Source organism: Lissotriton helveticus, chromosome 9 (genome assembly GCF_964261635.1).
Source record: "Lissotriton helveticus chromosome 9, aLisHel1.1, whole genome shotgun sequence".
In the NCBI taxonomy this organism is placed as follows: Eukaryota; Metazoa; Chordata; class Amphibia; order Caudata; family Salamandridae; genus Lissotriton; species Lissotriton helveticus.
Window position 1 is genome coordinate 128130564 of NC_136070.1, and position 24782 is coordinate 128155345.

The window sequence follows — 24782 nt, forward strand, 5'->3', positions numbered from 1 at the left end:
CGGCGGCCACTCATCTACCTGCTTCCAGGCCACCCCGAAACGCACCCACTGACCCTTCACTTGCCGAAACTGCAGCTTCACCAGCCTGCGCACACCAGAACGACCTGCCCCTCCCACCAAGACAGCTCACAATCACCTCAGATGCATACTTCTCAACACTCGCTCTGTCCACAGGCACGCCATCGAACTCTGGGACCTACTCGACTCCTCCTCCCTAGACGTCTCCTTCCTGATGGAGACCTGGATGAACCCCTCCTCGGCGCCGGACATTGCCATAGCTATCCTGGACGGCTACAAGATCACCCGTAGTTTTGAAGGGCACTATCAAAAACCGGTTGATGCTAATGTGTAGATGACCTTGAAAAATTTATGTTTGCACTTTAAGTATGCCTTGCTAGTTAGCGATTCCTAGAATACATTGTAAGAGCAATACTATTTAAGAGTCACTGAACAAGGTCTAGAGGCAATATATTCTGAGAATACACTTACTGATGTTCCAACCAGTGACTTCAGACGGCCAAAATACTGATGCAAACCGCTGCATTGTAGACTTTTTTTTATTACAAAAAGGAAACCATTTTACTTCTGTTGGGTTGCTGTCCTGCCGTAAACACAGAGAGCGGCGTATTTTTAAAGCCAGTCTTCTTACAAAATTAGATTTTCAGGTGCTGTAAGGCATGGAAATACTGATTAAATAGAGAAAGAGATGGAATGTTTCAGGTTTATCTTGATATGCAGAATGTTTTTATTTTGTTTTTAAGAAACTGGTTCCTATATCACATAAGGCCACGCTGTTTTTCCTCTTTTTAATAATTGCTTTAACTTTGTAAAGGTTTGTATACAGGGTTTATGTTGTTAATGTATTGTGAATGTGCCCTTTTGTAATGATAATAAATAATCTTATACCTTAAAATCACGGATTCTTTGAGAGTACTGTGGGAATCCGTGCCAACAGTACAACATATTCTGTTGCCTACCTCAGATACAACTTTATCGCCCATAAACAATCTTCCAGGGTTTTGAAAGGCTTGGTTCATAATGGCAGTGGTCCTTTCAGCACCTAACGTAGGTCATCAAGCGGACATCCGGATATTTAATTGACGACAGCTGAATATTCGGAAGATGAAAGGAAAATGTAATGGTGTAGGGAATACCTTCAATCACCCAGGTCATACTGAATATTACATTGTCTGAAAGAGTCTGTGGGAACTTTGCAACTGGTGTGGCACCAAGGCAAGCAAAAGTGAAAATGACCCTAGAAATGGGAGAAAAGAGCACCGCAGAGCACGTGAGCTTCCAATGCATTCTAGATTAGCAGGGTGCATTACTGAACTTTAGTTACTTGTAATAAATGTCTGTCCCCAGTCAGTATTTCCACTCTGTGTTGCCTGAAAGTAGAGAAAGGACGAAGTGCATTCTTAGTTTATCAAACTGAAGTGCAGAAGCAGTTTGGTCACAATGAAAGGTCTGTTGAGGGTGCTTCACTCATGACTGGACACTCTACACACTACTCTCTCCCTCTCCCCCTTTGATATATGTGAAGAAAAGCTGTGCTGGTTACCCAGGATGTATGGGAGCCTGAGACTTGCGGCATTTTGGACGCTGGGAAATAAGAGTAGGCCACAGTCTGTGGCCCTCAATATTGTGTACTGAGCATAGCTGCTTGGCAAGTACTGTGTACAGTGTGCTGCTTAAAGCCGTATGAGGTTCACTGAGCTGCTGTGCAAAATGTGCCCTACTCTGATCCGTCTTGGAACTCTCTCATTCATTGGCGTAGCTCCCATCCCCGCCAACCTCTTTCCTCCATTGTTACAGTGCTACAGCTAATTAAGAAATAATTGTTCTGTAACCCCAGACTTTGCTGGTCCAGGATATGGTAGGGTGAGGGAGGTTGGGTTGCTGAAGAATAAAGGTGGATGTTGTTCGCACAAGACATTCTGTGTGTAAAGAGAAAGGATAACACTGTTTGACTAAGTTGAAATAAGTGTCCATGCCAGCCTATCCGCTACAGTTACAGAAGGAACTCTGCACAGCATGTGTTTCGCTTTCCTTCAAGATGTATCGCTAAGAGATTGAAAATCTTCGTTTGAATTTGAGATGTCCGACTAGCCACCTGATAAGCTTTATGAGCTGTATGTTCAGTATACCACGGATTGCATTGGTAAAACATTTTCTTTCTCAAGCAATAGTCCTTCACTTCCACTTCAAGGAACACAAAACTTATTGTGCCTCATTGCTGAGAGGAAAATGGGACTGGTACAAATCCCTTGATGATTAATGTATCCCTCTGCAATATAGCAAATGTCTTATGACATGAACCTGGATGTCCCTGAGCTAGGGGGTGACAAATTACCCATACTGTTGTGCGCAAATGCTGCTGTACTCTTGTTGCAGACCTCGCTTTCAATGTAGTGACTGTTCAAAGGCTTTGAAAATCATTGCTATTTCATAAAGCTAACAGCCATACTAAAAGAACACATTTCTGATATTAAACACTATGAAAAGCTAAAAACAACCTTTAAAATCTACACAGCCAATTCGGACTGAGTTAAGTCTCTGAAATCAATTTTGATGACCGACTGTCTTGGGCAGAACAAGCTGCGAAAAGTAAGTCAACGAAGAGGCAAAGCACAGGCGCTATTATAACATTTGCAAACTTTGGCAGGAGATCTGTAGAGTCTGCCATTTGCCCCAGTAAAATAAAAGCAGTTGCCACCAGCTCATACGAAGCTGAGCTGTAGGGGATTCAGAAAGGCCCAAGGTCTTCAAATCGTTGAGAACAGATTTCTGTGGCACCTTTTAAATCTTGGCCCTAGTACATCAATAGATGCCCTAAGGACTGAGCTGAGCCTTCATAGTATTGTGACACAGACCGCAATTAAACCCATCAAGTATTGGATTAGGCTGTGGATAAACACACAGGTAGCAAACTACCAGACGGCTCTCTTAGACAACCTTCACACCAAAGACTCATCCAAATTGCCCTGGCTGAATCACATAAGCACAATACGAAGGGGGACTTTAGATTTTTCACAGCCTGGTGGTCAAAAAAAATCTGTTTTTTATTGAAGACACTGAGGCTAAGCTTTTGCAAATCTCCTTTATTGCCGCTCACAGAAGCAACAATGGAAGAATATAGAACTTTAATTAACATTCCAAGACACTATAAAGCCCCCCCTGTGCCCAGCCATCTTCCTCTTGCGATGTTGCGAATAAGATAACTCCAAAGAAAAACGTTTAAACTTCTGTCGGTTAACGTTTTTTCAGTAGTAATTCCAATTAGAGTTAACTTTTTATTCTGAAAGAGAGAAAATGTATACACAAAATATTTAATCCATATGGGCAGATTAGAATCTTATGTAGAGGGATAATCTTAGCCTCTGTGTCTTTAATAAAATCCGTTTTTTTTTTGTCAACCAGGCTGTCAAAAATCAAAATTTTATGGCATGACAAAGTTTATTTAGGACATTATCAATCTAATTTGTGATTGGTCTAAAGTAACATTTTTTTAACATATTTTCATCCGACCAGTCTACCGCCCTAAGGATATATTGTAGACCTCCTGCTAAGCTTCAGGTTGATAAGCCCTGCTAGTGACATCTAAAGCCTTCACGTCTGAGGTACTTCTAAAGGGCACACTTGCAGAGTAATACTGTAAGTTTGTAGGAGATATGTTTTAAGGATACTTTTGAGTTTTGGCCCCAACTAACTAGGGTTTGTAGCATGTCCCTAACGTCCCATAAGTTGGTGTATTTTGCAGTAGGAAGGGTTAGCACCCACATGTTTCTCATTATCTTTTTAGTTGGCTACCTCTGGCCGACGGAAACACAGTCCACTAGAGAACGGTGCAATGCAATAGCTGACCTGTAAGCATTAACTGTTCTATAAGTTAAACCAGAATTAAATAAGTCCATCAGGTAATTGATTGATTACCTACACTAGATCAGCTGAAACGGGATTGTAGTTTCTTCGAAGACACCAACAACCCATTTTTCCCAAGCCAGTCGATCTGCTTTCCTTGTTCCAGCTATCCATGACTCAGATATGAGTGTAAAAGCGTCTGTCGAAAGGCCTGGGATCTACCACTGTCTCCTGAAATCTTCCATGCCATCAGAACTAGTAGTCCCTGCTCCTCGGGAGGGTGTATTTCTACCTCTCATCCTAGTTACTTCCCCGAACGTTGGTATTAGGATGGGGAAGTCTATTATCATATTTAACATGATTGGGAACCAGGCTTGTGATCTCCATAGTGGAGGTTATCACTACTGTTGTTTTCTTGTACCATTGTGCATGCGAGAGTAGTCTGTTCAGCATAACAAATTGAGGGAAGGCATAAGGTGCGAGACCCCTTCAGTCCTGGAGGTAGGCACCCATCCCTTCCGCTTGAGGGTCTGGTCTCTAGCTGAAGAATTTAGTTAGTTGTGTATTCAGTCTGTCCGCGAAAAGGTCTTCTCCAAAAGGTCCCACTTTTCTCGAATAGCCAAGAATATGTTTGAAATTCCCAAGAAAACAGTCTGCAACCCCATTGCTTAAACAAGGGATGTGTTCTGCTATCACTGATATTGCTCAAGCAGTAAGCCCAGAAGATCCTGACTAAGTCTGTAGGGCCTTTGAAGTGGGCCTCCCTTCCCCCATTTTGTTGGCATATCTTACTGCTGATACGTTGTCCATGCATTATGCAATACTTCATCAGGCCCTGGGTAAAGCAAATGACTGCAAATTAACCCGATAATAGTTCTAAGCAATTGATATGTAGTCCTTTCTCTTGATCTGTCCAGCGTCCGCCCCGTTGATTAGTTACTACATCTTGCACCCCGTCCTTCTAGACTCCAGTCTGAACTCTATAATTCTGTCTGGTTCCTCCCCAAAGATGGCCCTGCCATTCCATGCTTCTATATTCCACAGCCACCAGATTAGTCCTTTCCTTGAATCTTGGTCCAAGCACAGTATTTGGGAATAGGACTGGGATGTTCTCCTTGTCTTTGCCTTGAGACTTTGAAGGGCCCGGTAATACAGGGGTCCTAGAAAGATTGCTTTGATCGTTGATGATAGGAGACCCAGTATTCTTGCCAGTAGTCTTCAGGGGACCCAGTAGTCTTCAGGGGAATTATTTTCTTCCTAATATCTTCCTCAATTCCTTGCACAGTTTCCTTAACTTTTCCCCTGGTAATCTTACTTGTGACTTCACTGTGCCTATGATAAATCCCAGGATTTGAGTTCCCTGGGAGGGTTCTAAATTTGATTTCTTTGTTTATGGTGAAGCCTAGGTGTTCTAGAAGCCGCACGACAAGGTTTATATGTTGGGAGACTACATTTTTGGATTGTGCCATGATCAGAATGTTGTCCAGGTATATTATCAGCTTCACTCCCCTTCCCCGAAGCCATGCTTCTACAGGTCAGAGTATCTTGGTGAAGCACCAAAGGTCTGAAGATAGACCTAAAGAGAGGCTGCTGAATTGCCACAGTTTGTCCTTCCAAATAAATTGAAGAAATGTTTGATGTGGGGCCCAAATGGTGACAGTCATGTTAAACAGTCCCCTTTTCTTAAAACGTACCTCAGTAGGCGGACTCCCTCCATTTTGAAATGGTGTTTTGTTACCCATTCGTTTAAGTCCTTTAGGTTTATAACTGGTCTCATACCTTTTGTCTTTTTTCTCTGATAGGAAGACAAAACCAACTCTGTTCCATCTCGAATTGCTCCTTTGGATAGCAGTTCCTCCCCTTCTTGTGAGATAAGCTTTGAATCTTCTTGGGAGAAGACATGCTCCCTGGGATCTTGGTTCGGACTAGGATATCGATAAATTCGATCTTGTATCCCTTGACTGTGTCTAGAACCCAAGGTTCTTGTGTCACCAGGTTCCAATTCCCACGAAAACATGCTATTCTACCCCCCCACACCTTTACAGAGGTATCTGAAAGGTCTCTCCATGCACTTACTTATGAGAATCCTCTCTGTCTCCGATCACCCCGAGAGGATCTCCCTCATTATCTCTGCCTCTAAGGTAGAAAGTTTGATGTGCGACGAAGCCGGAATGTGGTAATCTTGCACTGCAGCCAGGGAAGGGTCTAGTTGTTTGACTACGGCCAAGGAACCAACCCCTTGTTCTCCCGGCCCTGCCAAAAACCCTATCCTGCAACACTTTTTATATCCTTTCGTGATTTTGTTTGGATAGAGCTAAACACACCCAAGTATTTGACCATCTCTTTAATACATTTGTCACCAAAGAGGAGGCCTTGAGAGCTAGGTCCCCCTTTGGCCAATTTTATTAGTTTGGCATCAATTTTTAACAGTATTCCCTTTTTCCTTTCATTTGAAATGGCTGCGTTACCTAGGAGTCAAATGGCACTTGGGACCATTGGCATAGCTCTTTTGGGTCGACCAGTGTGTTGTTGAGGTAAGCTATTTCTGCCACATCAAAGATTTTTTTTACGGGGCCTGTAATATTGAGCAAGCGGTCTTGGCATGACTTGAGGCCCCTGTCGATCCCTTTTCTGGGGCCTTTGTAGCCTTTGGCAATGAATGCCACCACCATGGTTTCAAGCTCGGAGTTTGTTATGATATTGTCAGGGAGGGAGGGTCTCGGGCATCCTAAACTCCGGTGAGATCGTACCTCTTTTGGCATTTCTCTTCTTAGCCAGTAGGCAACGTGCTGGGAGGAGGGTCCATTCGAGTGATAGGGGGTGTTTAATTAATAATCGGTCAAACATATTGTCCCCAAATGGGTCGACCATACCCGTTTTGGACCCAAGGCCTTACTTGCCTCTTCAAGTGATCCCATCATCTTAGTCTCTAGTTCCTCGATATCATAATCCTATTTAGAGGAACAGGTGATGTCTATTTCAGGTTCTAGTGCCTCTTCATTTTCAATGGTGATGGGTGGATCAGGGCCTGTATCTTGCCCTTCTGTAGTTCCCGGGGCACTGCTCGTGTCACCGCCTGTACTGCGTGATATAATTTGGCTATTCTTTGCTTTTTTGCGCCCTTTGGTGGGTTTCCCTCTGCGGCCCTTTTCCGTAAGGCCTTATCAGCCTCATTCGATATTTCAGCCTGGTCCGTACCAGTGTTCGGTTGTACTTTCTGAGACAAGGTCCCTAGTTTTTTAATCATTACGTTGTCTGGGGATCCCAAAACCTTCTCTAGGGTCTTGTTTACTAGGTCCTTTAATTTATTTTCCATGTTGGCCCCAGATGCTCTAGAGACATTAATAAACAGTGGTTTGGAATCAGCAAAAGGGGGTGATGATGAAGGATAAGGTCACCTGGCTTTCGTAGGGTCGAGTTGTTTGCAGGGCTTGAAGCTAGCTGCAACTGCCAGAACTCATATTCTGTGTGCCCAAAGGGTTAAAATGGCTGCTGCATGTTAGTGGGAACTAATTTCCCAACTAGCTAAAACGGCATCCGGTACATACGTTTTTTCTGTATTGGCAATGCGAGTGATGCGAGTCGCACACCGGTCACAGGGGATTGAAGCTTGCCCTCGGAGGGGGAATAGAGGTAGTTTTATTTTATTTTAATGCGCTTTGTAGATTGTGCAGTGTCCATTACTATGGGCACCGCTTTGTATTGAGGCTTGTTTATAAAGGGCCGCGACCGGTAGTGATGCAGTCACTGCCATGGAGACGGTGTGCACATCGGGCAGGAGCCTCATGAAGTAGGCCCGGTGTTGCGTCTGTCGAATTTAAAGAAAAGCGGCCCTGCCATGGGAAGTAGCATAAGGATGGTCTTTTCAAAAGCATAGCTGCCAAGGTTTCAGATTGCTATGTGTGACATTTTTATAATGTCAGTGTAATTTTGAGTGACATTCCAACAACTATGAGTGACACTTTCTCTCGAACAAAATCAAGCAATGAAGACGGGGGAAACATAAATATTAGGAAAGTACACCCATTAGAGCAACTAGAAACTCTAAGAAGATGTTAAAATTGCCGGAAAGGCCACACAATTCGGCCGTAAAGTCTAATTTTTTTCAAAAAGACACATTGAACAATTTAATAAAAATCTATTCGCTTATTAAAGTACGGCGCCACCAGCTATTATTAACCTGTGGCTAAGAGTAAGTTGCATGGCTATTCTAAGTACATAATATTACAGTACATTGAGGCATGATTGGGAGGGGGGTTAGGACAAGCCTCAGGAGGGGAAACAACCGTTACATCGCAACTTTTACAACGCACTTCTGTTACAACGCAACTTTTACAACGCTGGATCATTACATCGCATGCCTTACAACGCTTGACATTACATAGCAGATGCTATTACAACGCATGCCATTACAACGTAAGTATAGGTAAGTATATAATTTTATATTTTATTTAACATTATTTAATTAATTTAATATTAAAAATAAATACATTTATTTTATGTTTTTTATATTGGGTTTGGGTTTTGGGGTACAGGGGTATTTTTAGGTTTCAGGTTTGGGTTTTGGGGTACAGGGGTATTTTTAGGGTTTGGGTTTTGGGGTACAGGGGTATTTGTTAGGTTTCAGGTTTGGGTTTTGGGGTACAGGGGTATTTTTAGGTTTCAGGGTTGGGTTTGGGTTTTGGGGTACAGGGGTATTTTAAGGTTTCAGGGTTGGGTTTGGGTTTTGGGGTACAGGGGTATTTTCAGGTTTCAGGGCTGGGTTTGGGTTTTGGGGTACAGGGGTATTTTTAGGTTTCAGGGTTGGGTTTGGGTTTTGGGGTACAGCGGTATTTTTAGGGTTCAGGGCTGGGTTTGGGTTTTGGGATACAGGGTTTTTTTTAGGGTTTAGTTTTAAAATACAATCTTTTATTTTAATTAAAAAAATTAATTTTAATAATTTTATTATTAAAAATAGTTCTTTATTATTAAAAGTTCTTTTAAAAATAAACTTAAAGTAATATATGTACTAAATAATTATTTAAAAATAATTTAATTTATTTAATTAATTAAATTTAAATTACTTACATTTAAAAAAAAAGAATATACTTACCTATACTTACATTGTAATGGCATGCGTTGTAATAGCATCTGCTATGTAATGTCATGCGTTGTAAAGGCATGCGATGTAATGGATCCTGCGTTGTAAAAAATGCGTTGTAACGGAGTGAGTTGTAATATTTCGCGTTGTAACGTCATACATCCCTCAGGAGAAGAGGCTGACTGAGGTATACATAGCCTACCTATGTAAGCTGTATTATTTAAAAAATACTTTTTCTGAGACACTGACTAGCAGTAACAATGCTAAAGCTCAGTGTCCAACCACTCTGGCCAGGGTCTGATAAGTTGCCCTGCGCTATGACCTACGTGTAATTGTACCAATGTGTGTCATGCAGCAGGATGTAAGACTAGTCTAAAAAACATATGTGGCACAGAATTGTTTACTTTAAGATATTCCAGCTATTTAGCAGAAACAAGTGGAACCGCCACTGCCATTTGAATCTTTTGCATGGTAGCAATACCCTTGGTGTCACAGATCGAAAAGGTAGTAGCAGAAACTGAAATTAAACAGGGCTCCGAAGACTTGTTAATATCCTGTAGTTTCCCCTTAGATCAATGTGCTGCTGCAGAACCAACACATTTTACATTTAAGTACATTCCGCTTCCTACAGTCAAAGTGTACAAAGCAGACACGCATTTGCCATGAATAATAGATCAGTTTTAATTTTAAAATATCAACGCGGCAGTTTGAGTGATCAGAAATGTGATTTTTTAAATATATAAAGTCACTTTTTCAAGGAAACCGTTTGTGCGTCTTTAACTTCTTGTTTTTATGTTCAGATTGCCATTACTTAACCTGACACAATTTTAGCAGATATCTGATGTCTGGCCCGGGCCAGTAACCCGCGCTACTGGGCAGAGTTCTGGCATCATTAGAGCACTCCCAGGGAGCTCCAATAGCCGAACCCGCAGTGGTGTCTGCTGCTTTGCTAGAGAACATGCCTGTGTCCTGGGAATAGCCCCTGCAATCATGTTCTGATAGATACATCTGGCGTGTGGATTCCTCACCTTGTGAATACCCCCTTGCGTCAGCAACATTCGGAAATTCTTTTTTTTTTCGTAGCCTCGCGCCGACGTGGACCCCTGACGTCATAGAGACACGACCTCGCTCGCGACTCCGCTGACGTCACCGACGCCTATAATAGGCCCACGCCGGCGTGATGACATCAGTTCCCTTTTTTCCGCGTCGTCGACGCTAACGGTTATCGGGAATCTCTGTAGCCAACGGATACTTTGTTGTCTATATTAACATTTTCTGCGTCTCTGTATCCTGTCTCTTCGACAATGTCTTCAAAAAAGACCGGCTTCAAGCCCTGCAGAGAAGGCGGCAAAATGATGTCCATTACCGACCCACACAGCGACTGCATCTGGTGCTTGAGCTCGGACCATGATGTGGAGGACTGCTCTTCGTGTAAGAAAATGAACCCGAAGGCCCTGAGGGAGAGAGAGGCGAAGCTCCTGGTGGCTAAGATGAAAGCTGGAAAGGGGAAATCGTCGAAGTCTCGTTCTCGAAGGGCGAGGTCGAAGTCGAGATCGAGGTCCAGGTCTAGATCTCGAGGAAGGTCGTCTTCGAAGTCGGCTTCGGACCATGTTTCAAAAAAGAGGAAACATAAGAAGAGGAGACATGAGTCCCGACGTCGTTCTGGTAAGGAGTCGGGGTCGAGGTCGAGGTCACCGAAGGTTCGTTCGAAGGTGGTGACCATTGAAGTTTCGGATCCAGAACCTGAAGGTGAGGCTTCCCCTTCTGAGTCACGGGCGCCGTCTCCGGCTCCGTCTCCGACTCCGAATCCGGCTCCGAATCCATCTCCGGCGCCGTCCCCGGTCCGAGATGAGGAGGAGCCTCATGAGGATGAGGGTTCCGAGCCCTTAGGTGAGCCGAATCCGAACGCTCCTCGGGACAGGCCTGAAGGTTTTCATCCACCATTTCCTGCCCCAGGCCAGGACCCTTCTGCGTTTCTCAACGCGATGTATGGAGTCTTTTCGAGGTCGTGGTACCCCTCTGGTGCACCTTCGGGTCCCATGGGTCCTTTGGCTTTTAACTTAGGAGTCCCTCACTCCTACCCTCCGGCTCCGTTTATGCCTTACATGCCGGCTCCGACGCCGCCGTGGCATTTTCCGGCTCCACCGAAGCCGTCGACGCCGGTTCCGGCTTCGCCTGCTCCGGGTCGGCCTAGAACACATCCCTCTGAACCTGCGGATTCGATCCCGACGTCGATTCCGAATCCGTCGGAGCCGATGGTGGATCCGAGGGCAAAACGGGTCAAGATGAGATCCAGAAGAGAGGCTCAGCGCCTCCTGGAGGAAAGGAGGTTTTTGGATTCACAATCTGACCTTGAGGAGGGTGAATTGGATGAAGATACTTTTGAGGATTTGGCAGAAGCAGGAAGCCTGGATTTCTCTCCAGAGTGGGAGTTACCATCAGGTTCTAGTACTCCTTCTAAGGACGTTCAACCCTATCATTTGATTATGAGAAAGGCTGCCAGTCTACTTAAGTTGACTTTGCCTACAGCAGAATTCAAATCTAATATTCTGACTGAAGTACTCCATTCTCCGAGTTCAGTGGTGGAACCTCTTCTTCCTTTCAATGATGCTCTGACAGAGCCCATTCTGGAGGTGTGGAAAAAACCTTTGTCGGCTCCAGCTGTCTCTAAAAGTGTAGCCAGAAGATACAGGGTTGCCCCTGATGATCCTGCCTTTTTAACCTCTCACCCTTCACCGGAGAGTTTGGTCATTCAGGCTGCATGCTCCAAGAAGAACATTAGTGCTTTCCCTCAGGTTCCTTTTGAGAAGGAGGCAAAGAAGCAGGATCAGGTGGCAAAGAAGTCCTTCTCCTCTGCCAGTATGGCATTGAAGTCATCAAATGCCACTTGCTTGATGTTGAGATATTTACACGCTCTGATGGACTCTTTGCATGTTCTTGTTCCAAAAATTCCTGATGACAGCAGGAAGGATTTTGAGGAAGTCATCTCTGACGCTCAGGCAGCGGCTCGCCAGGTCATTCAGAGCGGTTTGGATACTGTAGACTCTGTGGCGCGCATTATGGGCACTGCTGTCGCTACTAGGAGGTCTGCCTGGTTGAAATCTTCTGACTTTTCGGCTGATGTTCAGGCGACATTATTAGATCTTCCTTTCGATGGTTCAGGCCTTTTTGGGAAGAAGGCTGATGCGGCCCTTGAGAGGTTTAAAGATTGCAATGCGACTGCTAAATCCTTGGGTCTTCAAGTGAGAGGTTCTTCAACTGGCAGAAGATTCAGAGGTTTTGGCCGCCCTGCCTTTCGGAATTTCCGGCAAGGCCAGCAGCAGCAACAACAGCAGCAGCAAAACTCCTTGTACAGGTCTTACAGGGGAAAGCAAAGAGTGCGTCCTCGTGGACGTCAGGTCTCTTCCTCCTCCACTTCCTCCAACCCTCCTGCCCCTGAGAAGCAGCCCTAGATCCGACATTCAGGATCATGTGGGTCCGGTTGGGGGCCGGCTTACCCATTTTCTACAGGATTGGGAATCGGTTACGTCAGATCTTTGGGTTCTCAATCTTGTAGAAAATGGGTATGCCCTTCCCTTTCGGGAATTCCCTCCCAATTTCCCTCCTTGCCAAGGGTATTGCTCCGAGGAGCATCTGTCTCTTCTGCAAGAGGAAGTTTTGACTCTGATAAGAAAGGGTGCGATAGAGGTGGTCCCAGAGCAGGAAAGGGGTCAGGGATGCTACTCCCGGTATTTCCTGATTCCGAAGAAGGATGGCAGGCTTCGTCCAATCCTGGATCTCAGGATCTTGAATCTCTATCTGAAACAGGAGAAATTCAAGATGCTCACCCTTGCTCAGGTTCTTCAAGCGCTGCAAGAAGAAGACTGGATGGTGTCACTCGACTTGCAGGATGCTTACTTTCACATCCCAATCCTGAAGTCGCACAGGAGGTATCTCCGTTTTACGGTGGGATCGCAGCACTACCAGTTTGCGGTCCTTCCGTTTGGACTTACTACTGCGCCTCGAGTCTTCACCAAGGTGATGGCAGTGGTGGCTGCACATCTCAGAAGGTCAGGGATTCCTGTATTCCCTTATTTAGACGACTGGCTGATCAAAGCGGAGTCGTCAGAGAGAGTGCTCCATCATTTGCGGGAGACAACCCAGTTGTTGTACAGGTTGGGTTTTTCAATAAATGTACCCAAGTCTCACCTGGTGCCCTCCCAGCGCAACCTGTTCATAGGTGCGGTACTGGACACAACCGTATGTCGTGCATTCCCTCCCCCTCAAAGGATTCGCGACATACGGGAGATGATTCCTTTGTTTTACAATGGAGCGGTCGTTCCAGTCCTGAAGGTCCTTCGCCTGCTCGGTCTGATGGCTTCATGCATTCTGTTGGTCAACCATGCACGCTGGCACATGAGGGCGCTCCAGTGGTGTCTCCGCAGGCAGTGGTATCAGCACAGCGGAGATCTCGGAGTCAGTGAGGATCTCCAGAGAAGCTGCAGCGGATCTGTCTTGGTGGGGCGTGGAAGGCAATCTGTCCCAAGGAAAGCCTTTTCAACTTCCCCCATCGGTGGCCACGGTGATAACGGATGCATCCACTCTCGGGTGGGGTGCTCATCTGGGGGATCTGGAGGTCAAGGGCCTTTGGTCTCCAGAGGAAAGGTTGCTTCACATCAACCTTCTAGAATTGCGGGCGATACGTTTGGCGCTCAAGGCCTTCCTCCCTTCCCTTCGCGGTCAGTCTGTTCAAGTCCTGACGGACAACACGACTGCGATGTGGTACATCAACAAGCAGGGAGGAGTAGGGTCGCAGTGTCTCTGCAGAGAGGCTCTGCGTCTCTGGTCCTGGGTTCAGGACCATCAGATTTGTCTGATGGCAAATCATCTGGCCGGGGTTCTGAACGTTCGTGCAGACAGTCTCAGTCGGCAGTTCTCTGCCGACCACGAGTGGAGGCTTCACCCGGAGGTGGTTCACGACATCTTTCAGATGTGGGGGACTCCTCGGGTGGACCTGTTCGCCACTCGCGAGAATGCGCACTGCCTGTCGTTCTGCAGTCTCCAGTATCCGATGCAAGGAGCCTTGGGGGACGCGTTTCAGTTGAGTTGGAGAGGTCAACTCCTTTACGCGTTTCCCCCCATACCCTTGATTCCTCGGGTTCTGAGGAAGATTCGCCAAGACCGGGCCCAAGTCATATTGGTCGCTCCGGATTGGCCAAGAAGGGTGTGGTATACAGATCTACTCCACCTCTCCTCTCACCCGCCGCTCCGTCTCCCTCTCAGGGCAGACCTCCTCTCTCTGATGGAGGGGCAGGTTCTACACCCCCACCTCCAGACATTGCACCTTCATGCCTGGAGATTGAACGGGGCAACGTGAATTCCTTTTCCCTCCCGCCTGACGTTGTGGATGTCATCTTGTCAGCCAGGCGTGACTCCACTAAGTCCATCTATTCTTATAGATGGTCGAAATTTGTCACGTGGTGTGGGGAAAGGTCTGTTGATCCTTTGAGGGCCCATTTGTCTAATGTTCTCCAATTTGCTCTTTCTTTGGCACGGCAGGGTCTGGCGGTTGCCACGGTAAAGGGTTACCTGTCGGCGCTGTCGGCTTTTCTCTGCTTGCCTGACCAGCCTTCTCTTTTTAAGTCTCCTGTGGTCTTAAGGTTTTTGAAGGGTCTTACTAATATGTTCCCTCCTTCACCTTTCATTGTGCCTCAGTGGGATTTGAATCTTGTATTGACCTTTTTGATGGGTGCTCCCTTTGAGCCTCTCCACAAATGTCCCATGAGGCTTCTTACCCTTAAGACAGTCTTCCTGGTTGCAATAACCTCGGCAAGGAGGGTTAGTGAGCTTCAAGCTCTTAGTTCCAAGCCCCCATTCCTGACCATTCATGCTGATAGAATGGTTCTCAGGACCAGGGCTGCTTTTCTGCCTAAGGTGGTAACTCCCTTCCATCTAGGACAGTCCATTACCCTTCCTACCTTCTATCCTCCCCCTCACCCTTCCAAGGAGGAGGAGAGACTGCACCGTCTGGACCCTAAGAGGGCGGTGTCCTTTTACTTGGACAGATCCAAGGACTTTCGTTTGGAAGACCAGCTCTTCGTTGGATTTGCTGGCTGCAAGAAAGGAAGAGCGGTCCATAAAAGAACTTTATCGAGATGGATCGTCCTCTGCATAAAGATCTGCTACTCTTTGGCCGGTAAGGAACCACCAGAGGGTATAAGGGCTCATTCAACTAGAGCTAAGTCTTCAACCTCAGCATTGGCTAGAGGTGTGCCTGTTGAGGATATTTGTAGGGCGGCAACTTGGTCTTCCCTCCACACTTTCGCGAAGCATTACTGCTTGGATTCCGAAGTGAGGAGGGACGGCCACTTTGCTCGCTCTGTCCTTCAGGATTTCCTGGTTTAGAAGAGTGGACATCCTCCTCCGGGAGTGGGGACTGCTGTGGGACTCTATTCACAAGGTGAGGAATCCACACGGCAGATGTATCTATCAGAAGAACAAGTTACTTACCTTCGGTAACGCTTTTTCTGGTAGATACTATATCTGCCTGTGGATTCCTCACTGACCCACCCGCCTCCCCGTTGTCCACTCTTCTATGCCAGAGTTACTGTAGTGTAATATATATATATTTTGTTGTCAAGGAAATGTTTCAGTTGCTTTCCTGCTTTTGCTTAACACTGTGTGTTTTGCCTTGAGTACTGTGTACTGTGTATACTTGTATATTTCTACTGTCATTGGTCCGTCCGTGTGCCTCGATGGCACGGAAAAAAGGGCGGAACTGATGTCATCACGCCTGCGTGGGCCTATTATAGGCGTCGGTGACGTCAGCGGAGTCGCGAGCGAGGTCGTGTCTCTATGACGTCAGGGGTCCACGTCGGCGCGAGGCTACGAAAAAAAAAAGAATTTCCGAATGTTGCTGACGCAAGGGGGTATTCACAAGGTGAGGAATCCACAGGCAGATATAGTATCTACCAGAAAAAGCGTTACCGAAGGTAAGTAACTTGTTCTTCTACGTCGCTCCCCACTCCTGGTTGTGCACCACTGAATGCTGCTGGTGCTTGTCCTGGGGAGCTGTGAAACCCAACCTCTGCTGTCCCAAGTTGTTCAGCCTCATGGAAAAGGCATAATGAATGCACCAGCGCTTTCTGCAGCAGTATTACATTACATTACGTCCCACTCCTAAAATTAAATTACTTTAATAGTGTTAGTGAGTGGAAAATGATGGTGAGTTCACTTACAGTGTTCACAGTTCGTCTTCGCACTCTTCTCTTCCCAGGCTGAGGTAGCATAACTCTGCACCGATGACGACCGGGCCTCAGCCTCTCACTGCGTTGAATTGCATCATGTTGTTTGATGTTGACCGGGCCGAGCTGCAGGTGGGCAGCGTGACCATTTAGCTCCTGAGCCTGCCTCCCCCACATCGCGGGCGGCCCAGCTGGTCAGGGCACTTACCTGTGTAAATAAGTGGCCATTGTTTTCGGCTGTCAAATCAGCAAGATTGCGGGCAGTTCGTAATCAAAACAAAAACGGGTTGGTGATTTAGAACAAGCAAATGCAGCTCTGGGCAGTTAACAGTGTGTGAGCTTTTTCTAAAACAAAGTTCTTTCATGTGCTGGTGATTTTCTGTTCTTAGAACCATTATGCTGTAATGAAGAGAGGAACCAATGTACTTTTTAAATGAGGATCGATAGTACGTTCACGTCCTTCCGGCCCTTCAAAATGCCCTGGTGTTTTGGTCCGTGTTTCGCCTGCTGATCAGCCTATCTTTTTTTCTAATAATGACCTCAGACGCCGCATCGCAGGAATTCAAACTTAAACTGAGGGCAGGGCAGATCAGACTGTGATGCAAACAGTAGCGTGTTGCGTGGCCGAGCAGCATCACAGATTCCCCCCGGTCACCCACGAACAAGTGAGTAACACTCAGCAGATGGGCCAGTCCGCAGCAGAGGAAGTCCTCACAATATTTAAAAACTCCCGGCGCACTTTCTGGAAGCAGGACGTGACGTCCTCCAGTGACGCTACACTAAACGCTGGGCGGGCTATGGCGCCACTCAGGCTGTTTGGTGACTCAGAGCCTCTGCGCGCCCCACAGGAATAAGAAAAGATACATTGTAGCAGCACTGGCTGCCACTCTCGGAGGCCGAGCCCGAGTTGCTAAGAGGGCTCCCAAGCCTACAGGAGCAGTGAGTCCGTGCAAGCACTGATGCACGCCGCCAGCTGCAACACACTATTTACAGCGCTCTCTTTGTAACAGCTCTCATGACGTGTATTATGTGTGACAATGCATTTCAGTGCGGTGATGCGGACCACCACACTGAAATGCGTTAGTGTCACGTCAGATGCGTGATGCTTGACAGGACTGCAAAAGAGGCCAGTCCTGTGCACAGGCGTGTTCCTCGGTCTTAAAAAGCAGAGAGGAAAACAGCGCCATGTAGTGTCTGGCACACGGAGGATGGAAATAATCCGGCCCGAGGATTTGAACCGCCCTCCTCCCGGAATTAAAAACAAAGACATTGTCCCTTACCCTGTTTTGTACCTAACTCTAATAGAATGGAATGGCAGGGAAGGGTAACTATATCGATATACCTCTTCTTGGAGTGGAGGTGGGGGGGGGGTCAATAATTTCAAGCATATACTAAAGTATTAGGAAGGAGAGTGTACTTATCTTTGTGAGCAGCAGCAACAAAGAAGGAAGATGGCTGCGTGTGGATGGACTTTATAGTATCTTGGAATGTTCATTAAAATTCTATTTTCTTAAATTGTGGCTTTAGAAGTGTAGTCTTGTTGTGGATTGGGACTCAAAGAACAAAGGGCATGATTTATATTTTGATGACTGGCCCTGTCGTTCTGCCATGAGGACGGAGTAAATTTCTCCATCACCAAGGTAGAGGGGAGCATACCAAATGTATAAATGCTTTGGCAGGAAACGCCGTCACGGTGGTTCCTGTCAATGCATATCCCTGTTTGGTGTAACGCTGCATCAGCATGACAAAGCCCTGCAGCAAACGTTTATCATTTTTTATTTTTATAAAAAATCCTGAAGCGGTAATTTTGTTTTGAAAATATAAAAAATGATGCTCCCCTCCTAAAGCAGAGGAAACAATATTTGCATTTTACTCTTCCCTCATTGCCAGAGTTTGCCTGGCGGTAACAGACCGTAAATAAGCATTTACAATGCAATAGGGCTCGCATTACTGAAGTTTGACCTTTTGGCGTTGCAAATAATACTGTTTGATTGTTTTTTTTCAATAGAAAATATCCTAGCCGTAACATAAGTAATAAAAGAAAATACACCAGTCAAGAAAAGGATGCAGTACTATAGGCTAGTACTAGGTGTCCCTGTGGAGTTGTAAAGGGACCTCGATTAGTCACATAAGGTACTGCATCCTTATTGCAGTTATGAACTAGCATTTACAATGCAATGATCTTGTCTTTGTTAAAGTTAGAGCTATTGGCATTGCTCATGACATTAGTTTTGTTTATGTTTTTGTTTTTAAAACATATAAATAAATGGCATTGTCATTTACAATGCCAATAGCTTAATCTCTTGCAAATGCGAGACCTATTGCATTTGCACCCACACACAGAGCCTCCCACACACAGAGCCTCCCACACACAGAGCCTCCCACACACAGAGCCTCCCACACACAGAGCCTCCCACACACAGAGCCTCCCACACACAGAGCCTCCCACACACAGGGCCTCCCACACACAGGGCCTCCCACACACAGGGCCTCTCACACACAGGGCCTCCCACACACAGGGCCTCCCACACACAGGGCCTCCCACACACAGAGCCACCCACACACAGAGCCACCCACACACAGAGCCACCCACACACAGAGCCACCCACACACAGAGCCACCCACACACAGAGCCACCCACACACAGAGCCACCCACACACAGAGCCACCCACACACAGGGCCTCCCACACACAGGGCCTCCCACACACAGGGCCTCCCACACACAGGGCCTCCCACACACAGGGCCTCCCACACACAGAGCCACCCACACTCCGAGCCACCCACACTCCGAGCCACCCACACTCCGAGCCACCCACACACTCCGAGCCACCCACACACTCCGAGCCACCCACACACTCCGAGCCACCCACACACTCCGAGCCACCCACACACTCCGAGCCACCCACACACTCCGAGCCACCCACACACTCCGAGCCACCCACACACTCCGAGCCACCCACACACTCCGAGCCACCCACACACTCCGAGCCACCCACACACTCCGAGCCACCCACACACTCCGAGCCACCCACACACTCCGAGCCACCCACACACTCCGAGCCACCCACACACTCCGAGCCACCCACACACACACAGCCACCCACACACACACAGCCACCCACACACACAGCCACCCACACACACAGCCACCCACACACACAGCCACCCACACACACAGCCACCCACACACACAGCCACCCACACACACAGCCACCCACACACACAGCCACCCACACACACAGCCACCCACACACACAGCCACCCACACACACAGCCACCCACACACACAGCCACCCACACACACAGCCACCCACACACACAGCCACCCACACACACACACAGCCACCCACACACACACACAGCCACCCACACACACACAGCCACCCACACACACACACAGCCACCCACACACACACACAGCCACCCACACACACAGCCACCCACCCACACACACAGCCACCCACACACACACACAGCCACCCACACACACACACCCACACACACAGCCACCCACACACACACAGCCACCCACACACACACAGCCACCCACACACACACAGCCACCCACACACACAGCCACCCACACACACACAGCCACCCACACACACCCACACACACTCCGAGCCACCCACACTCCGAGCCACCCACACTCCGAGCCACCCACACACACTCACAGCCCCACCCACACAGCCACCCACCCACACAGCCACCCACCCACACTCCGAGCCACCCACACTCCGAGCCACCCACAGCCCCACACACACCCACAGCCCCACACACACCCACAGCCCCTCACACACCCACAGCCCCACACACACCCACAGCCCCACCCACAGCCCCACACACAGCCACCCACCCACACACTCGGAGCCGCCCACACACTCGGAGCCACCCACACACTCGGAGCCACCCACACACTCGGAGCCACCCACACACTCGGAGCCACCCACACACTCGGAGCCACCCACACACTCGGAGCCACCCACACACTCGGAGCCACCCACACACTCTGAGCCACCCACACACTCTGAGCCACCCACACACTCTGAGCCACCCACACACTCTGAGCCACCCACACACTCGGAGCCACCCACACACTCGGAGCCACCCACACACTCGGAGCCACCCACACACTCGGAGCCACCCACACACTGAGCCACCCACACACACCCACACACACACCCACCCACACACACACCCACAGCCACCCACACACACCGCCCCACCCACACACACCGCCCCACACACACACACCGCCCCACACAGAGCCACCGCCACACACAGAGCCACCGCCACACACAGAGCCACCCACACACACACAGAGCCACCCACACACACACAGAGCCACCCACACCCACACACAGAGCCCCCACCCACACACAGAGCCCCCACCCACACACAGAGCCCCCACCCACACACACAGCCACCCACACAGCCCCCCCCCACACACACACACACACACAGAGCCCCGCACACACACACACACACACACACACAGCCCCGCACACACACACACACACACACACACACACACACACACACACACACACACACACAGAGCCCCGCACACACACACAGAGACAGTCCTGATAATGGCTCTGGAAGTGATGCTTAAAGCTCATAGATTCGTACCTTGGCAGATGCTGGCTGTCCAGAGCGAAAAACAGACCCGTTATCCTAGTATGCAAGCACTGGGTGAAGCTGGGTGTCCCCAGATATAGTCCAATCTACTCCCAGGTAGTGTGGGGCTTTTGTGCAGGTTACGTCTCTTAGAGAAGATGCTAGGTGCACATGGATAACGGCCCGGGGAGGAGATGCTGTCCCTCCACTGATAACGGCCTGGAAGTCCCGTTACACTTAGAATTCATCTCCTCGCTCCTTTCCATGCAGCCTCCGCTCCCGGCGCCTGGGTCCTGGGAGGAGCAGAGGACGCGGCGGCAGGCAGGGGACCGGGGTCCGCTCTCCAGAGCAGGGGGAGGCTGTTACAGCCTGCGCTGGAAGCTCCGCTAGCTCCTAAGCAGCCATTTTTAAAACTCTGTGAGAGGTGGCGTGGGAGGCGGGAGGATGCGGCGGGAGGTCCCTCTCTCTGCGGCCAGTGTCCGAGCTGCTCTCCTGGCGCCCGTCCGTGCTGCCACGGGGCTCCCGTAAACTGCTCGCGATGTCTGCTGCTTCCCGGGGCCGGCGGGGCTGTCATACCCCAGCCGCAGCACAAAGAGTGGAGGAGGTGCAGGGAGCAGCCCCTTAAAGGCGCAGGAGGAGCAGAGGCAGCAGCACACACGGGCTGCGGACTGACAATACCATTCCCTTGTAGCAGCTTTATCGTAGCGCTAACTCTGCGCTGTGCATGTTAGCACTGGTCCTATAGAACTGATCTCAGTGACGTCACTGCCCTTATACAACTGGCTTTACATCACAGGCCCTAAGACAAGCAAGCCCTCTGTGGGGACTGCTCCCATCAACCTATAGGGGCAGTACCAGCTAATCAGCTTTATAATACACGTACTTAAATTCCACTAGACACTGGACAACGGCCACCTAAGGTAAAGCCTATGCGCATGTGGAGGCAAAACGGCTGTCTCTAGAGGGCAGATACTTGCCCTCGGTAGATGGCAGCAAAGCGAGCTCCGGGTGGAAAGCGGACCACGCCATGAACACGACAATGTTTCTCCGTGGTCAGACAGAAATGCCTCGGAGAAACGCCCCGTCATTTTCGGACTGGGGACCATGTTTTTCTTTCTCTCCTCTTCCCATTGGCTGGAATGTAGGATTCCAGCCAATGGGAAGAGGAGAGAAAGAAACGAAAAAACACACCCCCGAATCCCAAAAAGACGGGGCTTAAATGGAAAGACACCCGTCTTCTCCAATGGCTGCCCAGCATTTAGGAGGCCAGCCAATGGAGAAGAGGGGCGGGTTCAAGCCCCACTCTGAAAAACATAAGATCTCGCGGGCGAGACTGCACAAGCGCATCCTACGCAGGCCGAGACCTAAAAAGAGATTGCAGCGGAGCATACGTTTTTATTTGTATTTCTTTTATTACTCTTTCTACTACGGGGATATTGCGTGACAAAAAAAAACTAACAAACATTACCATTTGTAATGGAAATAGCTCAAACGTTCACTAATGCGAGACCTATTGCATTGCAAATACTTGTTACATATTTTAACTAATACACACGACTCACGTAGAACCTGTCTGGTCCAGCTTACAAAATAATGACATTATCCCATCTGACTTTTGGATTTGTATCAATCCTTCATTGTTAAGTGACCCTGTTAAGTAAGAATGGCGACCCTTGGTAATTTTCAAATGTCATTTATTCAATCTGTGAAACGACGTAATAAGTCCTTCCCGTCTGTATTCATGATTGGATAGCAGATATTTCAGTTCACCTCCTCTTAAACTGTGTGTGTGCCATCCGTCCGTCCAACGCTTTCGGACTGGCTCGGTCCTCACTGTGTGGGTTAACCTTGTCAGAACAAGATTAACACTATATTTGTGAGGACTGGTGGCAGTAGTGTGTTTAGGTACTTTCGAGCTAGTGTATCAAAAAACTAAAAGCACAGTTAGATTTGCCTCGCTCCTCTTAATAACCTACACTACTATCAAAGCACATGAGGAGATACAGTAGTGATTACCCACTTCATTACAGTCAGTGGCCGGTCCTCATAATAGGTATGTTGTGTGTGTCCATGTCCCATCCACCACTTTTTAGAAGTTCATGGCACTTGGGGCTAGCGAAGCATGGTTTTGTGGATTTATCACCATCCCTAATCTAGTCATTCATTCTCTTTTTATTGGGGATGTAAATTAGTCTACATTACAGAAAGGCATGATCTAGTCCCTCTTCACCTCTTGCTCTGTATTCTGTCTAGTGCTTCTTCATTCAAGGTTATGTCGGAGATAGATTGATCAAGGCATCAACACATGACTTACATCGGGTATGCGCCCAATGTAAATCCTATATGTTGCTGCACTGATTTCTCAAAGAGGCTAGAAATAGATCGAGGTAAAGTGGAAGGTTCAGTCTGAACTTAAGAGCTGTTGCCATGGAGAAATAGTGATACAAAAAATAAATGCACTCTTCCACTCCCATTATAGGCGATATTTGTAGGCTCTTTTGCCCCCACATCCCAGTTTGGTGTGGCTGATGTAGTCTAGCATACACTCATACAGAAGAATTTACAGCAAGATCCAAGGCACACTGGCATCCCAGACGAATCCGTTTCCCCTTTCCATCTGTCCAGTTGGCAGAATAGAGCCTTCACTTGACATTCTGCCTCTGCCTACTCATTTCATTGTACTTCAGTTGATTTCGTTCTGCCTCTGGGCATGTTGATCCAGACATTAATTGTATTTGTGCATCGTCTCCTACCTATACTTGTAAAATTGTAATTCCCTCTGTTTTTGTTAAAATGCCCCTCTGCCTGTAGCACAGCTTCTTCCTCATAAAAAAATGAAATACTCGCCTGGTTCCACAAGCTATGTCTGATTTTCTAAAAGGTCTTGTTCTGTGCTTTGTCTCCAGCCGTGAAGATTTCCAGCGGATTCCAGAACTTGCAATTAACCCTCTAGGGGACCGTATTATCAACGCATTCTTTCCTGAAGGGTGAGTTTTTAGTCATTGAATATAACATATTTTACATCGCTGACTGCTTTTTCCAGACTTACTAGAGAGAGCATTGTGTACCGTTCGCCTTACTGGAAATACAGCTTTCAGAATGAATTCCATTGCACAATATCTCTTCATAGTCCTATAAGGTAGCCAATTGTTCTTACAAGCCTAGTTGTCTCATTGTCCACAGTTTCCACATCCCAGGACGGCCGATGATTCACCCCTCGAAATAAGAAGGTTAGAAAAAATACTTTTTTCCATGCAGTAGCCACTGAAGGTGGGGAATGTGAGGCCATCCTATTGACTAGGAAGAGTTGGTCTCTTTTTCTGCGAGGAAGGTTTTCATCCCATGTCACTGGGGCAACCCCTGCAAAGCTTAGTCTGTGGAAGGACACCAGGTGTTAATATATTTATGGGGTCAGACTATAGCTGTGAGGGTCCAGGAGAAGGAGGCAGGACACCACCAGGTAGTTTTTTTTTTTCTTTTGGAGCTACCGTGGAGGTAGGAGAGAACGCCAGGAAACATTGGGTACACTAAACGTCCTTTGTCACCGGCTGCACTGCGAGTTCATCTGAACTGATCAGGTTAATGAAACCGAGCTCTTGCACAGTATGAAATTGTGGATGCATCGCTTGGTTTTCGCTGATGCTAGACATACTTGGAATTGTGAATAGATCACCACCCACAACAAGGAATAGATCAACAGAGGGCTCCTAAGTGTTAGTCATGCAGTGGCATAAGTGGACTTCTATTCCAGCATGCTTGTAGTATATGGTCTGTTTGGTTGGTATCTTGTGTCAATTTGAGACCTACATCGGGATCGGTGACTGTGACGTCTTTGTCAGCTGAAGTACATACGAGTGCATTCAGTCTCTACGTATACTGCAGCCTCTTATCCTATCCTAGCCTGTACTTACAACTCCAGTAGCTTGACGCTATTATTTCCTGTTACTTAAATTGGCCTTTTGTGTCTGGCTGCTCTGCTTGTTCCTGATTCGGCGCA

At 47.7% G+C, this 24782-nt stretch overlaps 1 protein-coding gene across 1 annotated transcript in view; it reads left to right on the forward strand.

Annotated features, from left to right (window-relative positions):
- Positions 1 to 24782, forward strand: part of CHP1 (calcineurin like EF-hand protein 1) — a 149887-nt gene that overhangs the window by 70293 nt on the left and 54812 nt on the right. The window contains exon 3 of the mRNA XM_078659616.1: positions 23692 to 23772. Within this exon, the coding sequence (XP_078515742.1) occupies positions 23692 to 23772 (81 nt within the window). The remainder of the gene's footprint in view (positions 1 to 23691; positions 23773 to 24782) is intronic.